This window comes from Phaethon lepturus, unplaced genomic scaffold (genome assembly GCF_000687285.1).
Source record: "Phaethon lepturus isolate BGI_N335 unplaced genomic scaffold, ASM68728v1 scaffold38643, whole genome shotgun sequence".
In the NCBI taxonomy this organism is placed as follows: Eukaryota; Metazoa; Chordata; class Aves; order Phaethontiformes; family Phaethontidae; genus Phaethon; species Phaethon lepturus.
Window position 1 is genome coordinate 2218 of NW_010530461.1, and position 12448 is coordinate 14665.

General features: G+C 46.9%; 1 protein-coding gene across 3 annotated transcripts; it reads left to right on the top strand.

Annotated features, from left to right (window-relative positions):
• The first annotated feature begins 7253 nt into the window (after positions 1-7253).
• RAB5C (RAB5C, member RAS oncogene family) lies at positions 7254-11556 on the top strand. Of its 3 annotated transcripts, none has more exons than XM_010284269.1 (5): positions 7254-7499; positions 8549-8700; positions 9017-9139; positions 9881-9974; positions 10391-11429. In XM_010284269.1, exons 1-5 carry the CDS (start codon positions 7334-7336, stop codon positions 10504-10506), a joined length of 651 nt encoding a protein of 216 aa, XP_010282571.1. In that variant the 5' UTR covers positions 7254-7333; the 3' UTR covers positions 10507-11429. The 3 variants fall into 3 exon arrangements, with proteins under 3 accessions (XP_010282571.1, XP_010282573.1, XP_010282572.1); XM_010284270.1 differs by having other exon boundaries at positions 7334-7499; positions 8570-8700; positions 10391-11556; XM_010284271.1 differs by lacking the exon at positions 9017-9139 and having other exon boundaries at positions 10391-11556.
• The last annotated feature ends 892 nt before the right edge of the window (positions 11557-12448 follow it).

A 12448-nucleotide genomic window follows, 5' to 3' on the forward strand; every position in this document is an offset into this window, starting at 1 on the left:
GGGGGTGGTGGAGAATGCCAAGTACTTTCAGACACAGGAAATGAAATGGGAACGCTGCTGATGAAGTGGGTGTAGCCCAAAATATTTCAGTCAGCATACTTAAAAGAGGGTAGAATGTGGAAATGGCAGTGTCAGCTGTTTTCTTCCCTTGGGGTATGAAGTTTGAAGTCCTCTTATGCAAGTTCTGTTAAGTCATCAGAGTAACACTATGAAAACACTCCAAATGCTAGCCAGAAACAATGAACCTTCCTGGAAATGACAGTATCAGGGAAGAATAAAGCTTCATCTATATCCTAAAAGGAACGCTTTCCTCCCCTGGAGCACAGGAATGAACTGCTGGAGCAGTTCTACATAAACAGATAAGAAAACGCTGGTTTTCATGTTTGCTTTTATTTGGTAGAGCTCCAAATAAGGAGCTGCTAGAAGTAAGAGATATTTGTGCAGTCTGGAAAAGATATTATGAAGGTCACTGATTCTTCTGCAGTGAAGATGGCAATTTTCTGCTTTGCATTGTTAATGACCTTGCCTTCTTGTTCACATAGTAGTAGGTGCTATCTCAAGGCACATGTTGCTGGACTTGCAGTCAAAATTAAGCTGTATCTTTTGAGGGCATGCTGAGCAGCAGACAATATCAAGAATAGGAGTTAAAAGAACCTTGCCTGCAGAATTAAAAACTTGATGATTTTGTTCAATTTGTAGTTGGTCCAGGCTGCACTCATGAGTTACTCCTTCACCCTAGCTGTGCCTCATCTTCTGTGAAATAGGACTAAGTTCCTGCAGGATCAAGGATAACTAAAAGTAGGTAAGACCTCCAAGAGGGAATTAATGTGGGGACAGGGAATATGGAGGCTTTGCTGCCTACAGCTGGTGAGAAGCTTATGTGAAATGAAGGTCATACATAACTCTTCCACTGAAGTCTTTTGCTGCAGTTCATACCTTGATAACACTTGGTAGAAAGCTGTCACTTCTCATTCTTTTTAAAGCATACTCTTCTCATGCTCTTTTTAAAGCAATCTTTGCAAGTGCACTGTCTCCATAGCTTAGCTAAGTAGAGCTTGGCCAAAGCAGTGCTGAAAGCTTGCATTCATGGGTCTTCCATCACTCGGATCTGCTGTGAGTTCACTTGTTGTTGTGCCAACACAACTGGGGGGTCAGTGGCCCTGGTTAGAACGTGAGTTCTAGTGTTATCCCTGCTGCTTTCCTGATACACGAGGACGAGGCAGAAGCATTACACCTCAGCCTGGCCTCACTGTCTGTTTCTCTGTTCAGCTATGGTGATCTAATAGGACACTAACAGCAGTTTTAAAAGCAATTAGTCATGCTATTCTGCAGAATTAAAACCCCTGCTGCATTAGCCATGGAACTTTCTTGTGCTGCCAGTGTGACCAACATGGTAATAACTTGTTGCTGATACCTAGTTAACTGTCTCTGAGTACTAAAAAACTGTAGCTCCAACTGTAGCATCAGTAAGTGTAACGTCTTTCTACCTAATGAGGCATTTTCAAGAATTCCTGGTAAAGGATAACCACTTAAACCTAGGAAACCCTTCTGAGGGGATGTGTGTGGGGTTAAACTGGCTAGAAGAAGGCTTGAGGGAGCTTGGTAACTCCATTTGACTGAAGTACCGCACTTCTTGACTCAGTCATGCAGACTGTGATCTTCACCTCATCTTCCAAAGAGTCAGATCAGCTTTGTAGGATGCACGAGTGTTCCTGGCTTTATAGTTTCCTAACAGACTTAGAGCTGACTTGCCTAGTTCAAGCAGATGACACTAGCAAATGGGATTTGGTCCCAAAACTGAGCAGTAGCTTTCTGTATATACCAATGTGTTCCAAGTTGATCTGAGCTTCAGATGATCTTGTCCAAGTACAGTGCTGCTTGTGCTTGGCACTGAGCAGCAGCCTCTCAGTTGGGCCTCATGCATGAGGCCTTGAAGTTATCAGGAGCTTGGCCTTTGTCACGATTACTTCTGGGTTTGCCTTGCCTTAAAGGCTTTGTTAATCTAGCTTTAGAGGTGACTGAAGGAAGATGGCTTCATTTCACCGTGCTTGGTGGCTGTCCTTTGTAAGACCAGGCTTCAGCTTGCATCGAAGCGATGGAAAGGCCTCTTCTGCTGGCTTGGCCCTGGACTGCCCTGCTGGGGGTAGCTGCATGTTGTACTGTCCTGCTAGCTCAGCCGCACGTAGCATCTGTGCGGGATTGAGTGGTAACTGCAGGGTAGTGGCCTTGAAATCTCCGATAGAATTGTTTTTGAAAAGCTGCTTTGACAAACATATGGCTGCTGGGGCTGCTTTGGAGGCTGTGGCTCTGCAGATGTCAGGGAACAGATGCATGTATTAAAAGCGTGAAAAGGAGCTGGTATTACAGATTCTACTATACTTGTTCAGGACTGTAGGTACCAACAAAAAGTAATTGAACTTTTTGCTGATGTAAATCCCATTTACCTCTAAATTGGGTGTGCTCAAGTCTTTGGGACGCTTGGGCATGAGACTCTACAGAGAAGTTGTGACTAACTTACAGTGTAACAACCATGGGAGTACTTCTGAAACTGCTGTCTGAGCTGGTTCAGGTCTGTGAATCTATGTTTTAAGGCTGTAGCACAGCTCCTGACAAATGCCATGACAAGTTCCCCAATTCAGAGCTGTTACTGAAGCTCCAGATTATGGCCTTACTGATCAAGACACTCAGTGTTCTTTGTGCAGGGAAGCGCATGCTGTCTGTAGAAAGCTGAAGTATTAAAACTGTTCATGGGGCTGAGGGACTGAGGTCTGTACTTCAAGTCTGTTTACTGGTTCATCTCATCAGTAAGAGCTGGGTCTGTTACTCCTTCCTCTGCAGTGTGGACCCTACTGCAGTAAGGCTTCTGAATTTTGCTCTTATTAATCATAGTAATGTGTGGGAAAAATCAGGCTGACACTCCACGCTATGCTAATCCAGGCTAGGGGAGTCTGTGTTGGTCTGGTGGGTCCCACACTTGCTGCTGGTCCTGCTCGTGGAAGTTGCTTGTGTATCTGGGTCCTAAAGCTGACTTGCCTGTTCGGGGTGGGAGCAAGGCAGCACAAGCTTCCTGCTAGTGGTGGCTAGCTGCCCATTCAGTGTTAGGTGAAGCAAAACCACTCAGTAACTTCAGGGATTCCTTTGCCAAGAAATTCATGTAATGCTGTCAGCTATTTAACAAGATAAATACTTCATTGGGGCTTTTGTCTTGAGTATTTTGATTCTAAGCCAACAAATCCCTAGTGAAATGGTTTCTTGCATAGCTGAGAGCAGAAACAGTCCTCTTGGGTAACTAGATTCTTCAGGATTGGGTTTCTAAATATCACCAGCTTTCAGAGTAGTGCTTGCTCCTGTGTGAACAGGGCAAAAATATCACATTCTGTAAGTTCTGACACTTTAAATTAGCAGCTTCCCTGTGGTAGGGAGGCTTGTAAAGCAATTCTCATGCAGGGGTTTACATGGGAATCTGATGGTAATTGCCCTGTGGAGACTGGGGTTCTTGCACTGGGCTGGTTTGTTTGAAACAAGCTCTTGTGCTATTCTTGAGCGCCCTAACAGCTCTGGAGAACTGCTTTGCTCTTGGGTAGGCTGGGAATGCAGCAGTGCTGGCATGCGCTTTCTTATTTAGGGCACTCAAATTCTTGAATTCAGTATTCATGGAAGTGCACAAGCCCCTACAACAAATCTTGGGAAACAGGGGAGGTGCTGGGAGGAGCATGAACTGCAGAAGTGATAGATCTAGAGTTCTCAGTTGTTAGACAGCATCACACATTGAAACTTGTCTTTGATGTCAAAGCAAACAAGAGACTGTTCCAAGAGTTTACAGTAAAAAAAATTGGTACTTTTGCCTGTGTGATGCAGCGCTCCTGCATGTGCTTCAGTAAGCAGGAGGTGGGTAGGGCAAGCAAACAAGTCAGCATGTACCTCTTTCTGGATCTTGTGACTTCATAAGCTGCACAGTTGAGCTAGTTACAAGAAGCTAGTAGGAAAATTAATACTTATTAGTCTTGATTAGATGAGTACCCTATCATACCTTTCCTTCTCATGGTCTTGACTTATGGAATTAGTATGGGAAGCTGCAACTCAGTTGCTTTCACTTGTCTGGACAGTATTGCTGTCGTTCTTTTGGTCAGACTGACCCATGGTTTGAGTGTCAGTGTTCTCATGGGGAGCAGGGAGGGGTGCATGCCCAATCCACTCTGCTGGAAGAGGGGATGATCAGCCTCCCTGAGCATCACAAACAGCTGCGTACAGCATCAAGCACTCCCTGTTTCTCAAACCAGTATTCACTGATCAGTGTGGGCTGATCTAGTGCAGATCCAGACTGTGTAGTTTAGCTGCGTGTTACTTCTGCATTCAGTAGAGTGGAGTTCTGTTTGACAGGAGTGTAGAATCCTCAAGGGTGTTGGCATTAGGAAAAAGTGCCAAACTGATTCCTCTGCAATGGGGAGTCCTCAGTGTCTACAGCTTTGGTAGTCGCTGACTTCGGTTATTTGGTGGTCTTGTGAACATCAGCAGAAATGCTAAGCTGGTTATCCTGATCTCATGTATGTTCTTAGCCTGAGACCCTTAGTGAGATGGCTGCAAATAGGGTCATCTGAACTGCATAAATTTCACCCAAATGTTCTAAAGATCTGGCAGCTTCTCAGGTGGATGTGAAGTCATGTAATCCTGCAGCCAAACTTCAAACCATCTTTAGATGTTGATAAGGTTCTCCGTAATTGAGTGGTCAAAGACTAGCTGCTTGACTACTTGCTGTGATCAGTGGTTCTCCATGATGAGTTGGACCTACAGACATGCTTGCTTAATTCTGTTGGATTTCATGTAGCACAACCAGATGGCAAAATGAATCGAGATCTGTGAAATATAGGTCACACGAAGACTTGAGGATGTCAACAGGCTCATTTCCTTGTCTTGCTCTGGGAATCACCCCTATCATATTTCAGGAGGTCATAACTCAGTGGAGGCATGATTCATGTGGCATTTAATGTGCATAATGTTAGTCTGAAACGGCAACAGAGCTTACATGTTGCAGATAGACTGCCCCGGTAAGTTAATACAAGGTTAAACAGGCAAAAGCTGTTCCCTTGCAAACTCTGGTTAGAGGAGAAAGTCTGAAAGGTGGGAACTCTTTCAGGCTGATGGAGATGTAGAGCTGCTGATGTGCCTCTTGAACCTGGTGGCAACCAAGCTGTTCCTGGCCAGAGCTGCCAACACTAATTCCTTGCTGTCCAGCAAAACAAGTTGCTAATTAGCTTCCTATCAGGCTTTCTCATCCTGTCAAAACAGTGTTTGTCTTTCCTCAGAAGAGGAGGTGGAGGTCTTGATGGTGTTACTAGCCTTTAAAAGGGCCTGCTCTGAACTGCAATTTCTTCACTGGCTTAATCTAAGACTGGACAGGCCACTCAAAGCAACAGCTTCTTCACAGCTCAGGCTACTGAAACTTCCCCCTGCACTGAGAAGTTACTCTTCATGGTTTCTTTCCTACCTGCTAGTTTCAGTGAATGGTACTGGCGTAACAGTAGGTTTCTGACTTGCCTCTGGGTCAAAACAGTTTGGGGTTGAATGTCTCTAGGTCAGAGTATGCTCAAGTGCTTTTGTGTTTTGAAAGCTGCAGAGGTTCTCCAGCTGATGGTGCTAACAGGCTGTCCCTCTGGAGGAGCTCTTGGGCTGAAATGGCTGTAGGTTTCCTGTCAAACTATGGAACTGAGTTGAAACTTGAGACATAGTTAAAGTAGCCTCACAACAGTCACAACTGGACAGACTTTGCTCTGGAAAGTAGGTATTTGAAACTCTTCTTTGGTAAGCCTCTGTATTGAGGCAGACCAAGGCTTTGTTCATGGGACACACTGCTCCAGGTCAGACCCATTTCAACTTGCTTTCAGCTGCTTATTCATAGGAATCTGGTATTTGCTGGGTAAATACTGGGTGTACTCAGAGCATGCAGTTTCCTTGTGGGTACACTTGGAACCTTTTGGGGGATTCTTTTTTTCTTTGCAGTTGTCTGTCGACAAGAAGCTTGGGTTATGAGAGCTGAAGGGAAAGTGGTGATACAGAGCAGATGCAATCAGTTGTAGTATTTATCATTGGCAGAAAGTGGGAGTTGTGATGAGAACAGGAAATATGCCGAAATCTGTGTAACTATGCACTTTGAAAGCACTCCTGTTCTCTGCATGCAGTTGAGCTAAACGGTTAGGAAGGCACTGAGACTTCACATGTGGTTAACTGTGGATGTAAAACAGCTTGTCTTGGTACTCTCACAGTGGTTCTGTGCTTCTGCGCAACTCCAGAGATTTGGTGCTGGGGAAATGGGATGGTACTTCTGATCGTGGGTGATGCTACCTGTTTGCGCTGTTTGGCATAGCTGGATTTGAACAGTCTTCTCATGAAGAATGTGGCCTGTAGCCTGATGACCTGGAATGATGTGGGACAAGAGCAGTAAGGCAGCTGGGACGGGGTGTGGGAAGTGGCAAACATTAGGTGTTGCCTCTGTGTTTGGATCAAGCTGTTGAGACTCTTGTTTGGTGGTAAGTACCTGTTTGCAGCAGTGACAGGGAGTTGCTTTCAGTCTCTGAATAGGCAGCCTGTGCCCAGAGAGTGGCTGCTACCAAATGACTGCCCTGTGGCAGGCTGCTTGCCTAGCAATTCAAAGGCCTTTTTCAGAACTGCTCTGAGATGCAGTATTAATGGCTTGGTAACAAGTAATATAGAAACTGTCTGCCTTGCGATGTGAAGGACTGACATATAGAACTGTTTCCCATTATGGCTTACGCAGGGCACTCAACCATCTCTATATTGTATTGAGAGTCTAAAGTTGCTACCTTGTGAACTTGGGAGAGGAGGAAGGAGCTAAAGGTCAACCTCAGTTACCTCCATGAACTGAGTAATTGTTGTTTTAATAGATGAAGCCCTAATAACACCAATTAGTGTGCTGGCTGTTCTATACTTGCCTCACCCTAGCAAGATGTGTATAACATCCACACATAGTGGAAGTGCTGGAGGGCCTGCTGGTGGGGAGGACGCTTGTGTCACCAATATCCCTTCTCCAGGGAGTCTCAGACAACTTAAGATGCTGCTGAAGGAGCTGCTGACTGACAAACTGCCCAATCGTGCTGTGGTGCATACAGTTGATAACTTTCCACCATGGGAAGGAGTCACCACCTGCCTGTGCTGATGGTGGTTGCAGATCAAACCCACTCTCTGGAACTGGTACGGCTGGTCCATGAGCATGTCACTAACTCTGACCTCCTCTTCCAGTTGCAACCTGCCTCCAGCTGGATCCCAGTGAACAACCTGCAGCATCCTTAACTCTTGGCTCTCCTGCACTTAAGCCACAATGGCAGGTCGAGGTGGAGCTGCTCGACCGAATGGACCAGCTGCTGGAAACAAAATTTGCCAGTTTAAACTTGTTCTCTTGGGAGAGTCAGCAGTGGGGAAGTCCAGCCTTGTTCTGCGCTTTGTGAAGGGGCAGTTCCACGAGTACCAGGAGAGCACGATTGGAGGTGAGCCAACTCCTAGCCATAGGCATTCGATGCTGCCCTCACTAATGCAGTCCAGCAGTATCAGAAGTATTAATGGCTATTTCAGTCCGGTCTGGGGTTTTTGCTATAAATAGTCAGACAGCTAATGCTTTAACTCTTGGTTTACAGCTTGTTTGTTGGTGTGAAGATCAGTGCAGCAGAGAATAATGCTATGGCAACTGTGTGTACTGCCTCTAAGGCGTCTTCACTTTCAGTGCTTGAATTCCTACTTCTAATTGGAACCGAGGCCTTCAGCTTGGTTTATAGCCCTTAATAATCTTTTCAAACCATGACCTGGGATTTTTGGGGCTGTTTGTAGCCTGATACAGTTAACTATTTCCACAGCTCTTTCAGGTCTGGTAGTTCCTTAACTTGAAATCATTAGCATGATGTAACCAATCAGTCAGCACCCAGGTCTCTGGGCAGTAATATTAGGAGGTGTGCACTGAGAAGAGACTTGATTTGTCCCTATAGTAACCCATGCAGGGAGTATGTATAGCTGTAAGTATAGCATATGGGCAAGCAGGGCTTAATGCTCTGCTGCAGAGGGCGAGGTGGGCACTCTGCTGTACCCAAGGCTGGTTGCCTTTATCCTAGTTGTAATGTGTGGTATTATACTCGCTGGAACAAGAAAATAACTGGCTCCTAAATCGGAGTGCAGTGTACTTGGGCTGACTTCAGTGCTTTGGCACTGGCGCTCTGCAAAGCTAATCCCGGTGATGCTGCAGCTGAGCTGTATGGTCTATGAGGGGAGGCTGCTGGGGAGGACTGGCAGTGCTGCTGCTCTGGTGGCTGGCTGCTGCCCAGGGTCTCAGGGCCACCTTCCTGTTGGCTCCTTGGTGGCTCTCGGGTTCCTGTGTGCAAGGAGCTTGGTCATACAGCAGAGCTGCAGCTTGCACAGCAAGTGGCCCCGCACTGGCCTCTGGGGCTTCTGCTACTCCCATGCAAAAGCAGAACTGCTTCAAGCTCCTGGCCCTTGCTGCAGGGGCTCTCCAGCTGGAGGTAAGGCAAACATGTTTTTTGTCTTTCAGCTGCCTTCCTAACACAGACAGTCTGTCTGGATGACACAACGGTGAAGTTTGAAATATGGGACACAGCAGGACAAGAGCGATATCACAGCCTGGCACCAATGTATTACCGAGGTGCCCAGGCAGCCATTGTTGTCTACGACATCACTAACACAGTGAGTACTGCGTAGGGCTGTGAGTGTTCACTGGGGAGGGGGTGTCTGCTTGCAGCTAATGCTTCCCAGTTCGCTGGGAGAGTGTCTGGGTTCAAAGTCCCTGCAGATGCCTGCTTGCAGGTACTGAGTTACTTGAAAACTGCTAATAGCCTCTTCCTCAGTTCTGACCAAGGCTGTCTAAGCTGATAAAGGATCCTGCTACAAAGTGCTGTAGAGGCAGAACACTTCTTACAGGAAAGACTTGTTCTAATCATATCTTCACTGTGGATTAATAAGAGGCTGCTCTTCCTGATTGCTGCCTCCTGTTTGCTTCCAGGACACATTTGTACGAGCCAAGAACTGGGTGAAAGAGTTGCAGAGGCAGGCTAGCCCCAATATTGTAATTGCACTAGCAGGAAACAAGGCAGACCTTGCTACCAAGAGAGCTGTGGACTTCCAGGTGAGTAGGAATGCAGATCAGTTGTTACCTGAGCAAGTCAGGAAAGCAGTTTTTTTGCTTAAGTTGGGGGAAATGGCAGCTATGTGTGAAATGCTTTGAGGGAGAGTGGAAGTCAAGATTTATGCTGCTGAGGACCCCAGGATGCCACTGAAAGGGAACTGTCGCCTGCCTTTACCATGTACTTCTTTCACAGCACTTGTAGCTCTTGTCTGTAACAATTGTGACAAATGTGGAGAATAAGGCCCACAGAGCACAAGCTTCCATCTTCAGTCTTTCTGGTGCCTCACTCCTCTAGGGCTGTCTCCAGCAGCGTATGAAACAGCATCCTTTAGATACAAGACACATGAAGAATCATTCCCAGCTTCTCTATTCTTCACAGCTCTTGCCTTGTCTAAGGCAGACTTTCAAGGAGAAGCTCTTATCTCAGACTTCTGCACAGGATTGCTTGTGGTGCATTTACAGTGTGTATCACTCAGCTAACCAAAGTACAAGGTGTAGTGCTGCTCGTGACATGCTGTGTCTACAGATGGCTCTCAAACAGTCTGTGCTGCTGTACCCCAGCTGGGACACCAGCCATGTGTCCTGGCCAGGCAGGGTCAGGGGACTGGGATGGGAATGTCTGGCCTGGGGTGGGACAGGGTTTCTTCAGTGTGCAGTTCACCAACAAGTGAAGCATGTGAAGCCTGCTTGGCTCCTCCCTTTGGCAGGATGCCTTTACCACTCTACTGTGATTGTTTGTAGGATGCACAAACATATGCAGATGACAACAGCTTGCTGTTCATGGAGACGTCGGCAAAGACAGCGATGAATGTGAATGAAATCTTCATGGCAATAGGTAACAGCTTGTGTGCAGAAGGATGGCTGGAGTAGCTCTGAGCACCAGCAGTGCAGCCTACTGGAAACTGTGGGAGCTCCTGTGTCAGCCAGGGTCTGGAGGTTCTTACTGGAGTAGAGGACCAGTTTGCTATACTTTTGGGAACAGTCAGTCCCTGAGTGTTTGGAGCCTTTGCCTTGCAAAGCCTGTTCCCTCTCTCCCTTTGTCTGGGCTGGTGAGTCAGGAAGGAGCAGGACTGACAGCCAGAACTAGGAGTGAATTTATTTGCTGTACTTGTCCTGCTAGCAATGTCCAGTCCCAAACTCCTTAAGAGGTGAGGGCTTGGGCCAAAGCAGGGCTGAGCCTAGCCTGTGGTCTGCAGTGAGGAGGAGGTTGGCCTCTGTGGAGGAGCCTACTAATGTCTTGTTTCTTTCTAGCCAAGAAACTGCCAAAAAATGAACCCCAGAACATTCCTGGTGGCCCAGGTAGGAATCGGGTGGTTGACCTTCAGGAGAGCAGTCAGCCTAGCAGGAGCCAGTGCTGCAGCAATTGAGCAGCCGTTCCCGCCTGACGGAGCCCTCGAACGACGTGACTGGAATCCAAGCTAACAATCGCACTTACCGTAGAGCGGCTGCTGCCGGTGGCTGCTGTGATTTCTCCATCCCTTTCTGATCATAGGCTGGAGGGAGTTCTTCCACCTGCACCTTTCTGTACAAATACTAATTCAATTCTAAGTCTTAAGTCACTTTTTTAATATATGAACTTCTGCTCTTCCCTCTTCTGGTGGTGGTGGATGCATGACCTGGTGTCTGCCCAGCCGGCTCATCCCTTCCCACGGGTGAGGGCCAGCAGCACCCAGGTCCCACAGTACTGTAGCTCACTATTGGAAACAAAGGGATCTTGAGACTAGCCAACCTTGTTTAAAATTACCCATATGTAAAAGCTAAGGCTAATACCAGTACGATATGCCTAGAACAACCACTAAACTGTAGCATTATAGTGACAAACTCTGGCTTTTCAGCCACTTATTGACCAAATCAATTATGAGTATTCTGGGGTGGGGCAGAGGGAAGCAAAACTGGTTTCTTCTGTATTTTGTATTGTATGTTTCTTCATGTAACCAATCAGTATCTTGTCAATATAGTACATACAACTAGCTGCCTGTTGTCTTTATTTGTGTTGGACTCTAGCATGCCAACTCTTTTTTTCTATCTCCAGTTCTGTCGTAATGCACTAATCCTGTTGCAACTTTTGCAAAAATCTTGTATAGAAAATTGTCCATTTTTTGATGGTTGTGATGCCACTAATGTTGTTAACCCTACTCAAGTGTGAATACACATGGTTTACTGATGTACAGAGGTAGGGTGGGGGGAACCTCGGATAACTTGTCAGTGGAAACAATATGTATTGCAAAAGCCTGTAACTCCACAGAGTATGAAGGGGGGTATTAAAATGGCTTCTGTTGCCAGACTCTAACTGATGTTGGCTGCTGCCTAGTGCCTAATGCAATGTCTTATGCATACTGGTATTTAAGAGGAACTGTCAACTTAGTCTTCATCACAAACTTCAGTTTTGTGTGATTAAAAAAATTTTTATAAACCTATCATAATCAACAATGTTCATCTTTCTTAATCAGCTCGAACCAGAAGGGGCGTGAACAGAACGTAACAGTTGTGCTGGAGGCAGAGATGTGCTAGGCCGCTTGTGGTGCGTACACCGCCTGGCTCCCCTGTAGGGATGGGTGACCTCCCTTCCCTGGGCAGGCAGGAGCGTGGGCTGCTTGCCCGCAGACCTCTGCCCGAGTCTGGGCTGTGCCCGAGCTCCTGCCACCCCAGCTCTTGAGAAGCAGGATCTCTTCCACTGAGACTGCGGGTGGTTCAGTAAGCTTGTGGTGTGCTGTGCAGTGGCATACAAGGAAGTCTGGGGCAAAGAGTGGGAGTTGGGAAGTTGGGAAGCAGGGGGGAGCAGTACGTGAAGGAGCTCAGCTTGACAACTGGACAGGCTTAGGAATATTGTGATGAAGTATTAATGAACAAAATGGCTCTGTTCCTGGAGGATGATGGCCTTCAACAATGCTACACTCCTGTCACTGCTGCATGAGATCCTTATGCCCAGGGGTGAGACCCGGAGTCAATATGGAAAATAGAGCATCCCCTTGCAGCTCTGCTGCTACCATGTGTGCTGCTGGGCCAGCACCATATGTGCTTGGGAGAACCTGAAGATTGAGATGTGCTGGTGCCTGAACCTGCTGCCTCTCCTCAGCTGCGTGGTGGCAGCTGAAGCTCTGTGAGAGGCACAGCTACAGTCAACTGTGTGACCACCCCGGGCTGGGCTTGCCTGTGGCTTGCAATGTTGGGGCTCTGAAAGCTCTCCTGGGTAGCTGCAAATAAAGATGTCTGTATAAACAGCCTTGGCTCCTGTGGCCTTCATCCTCTATCCAAGGTCTTGGTGCCTTTTGCTCATGCTGGATTTCCTTAAAATCCTGGAAGCAGGAA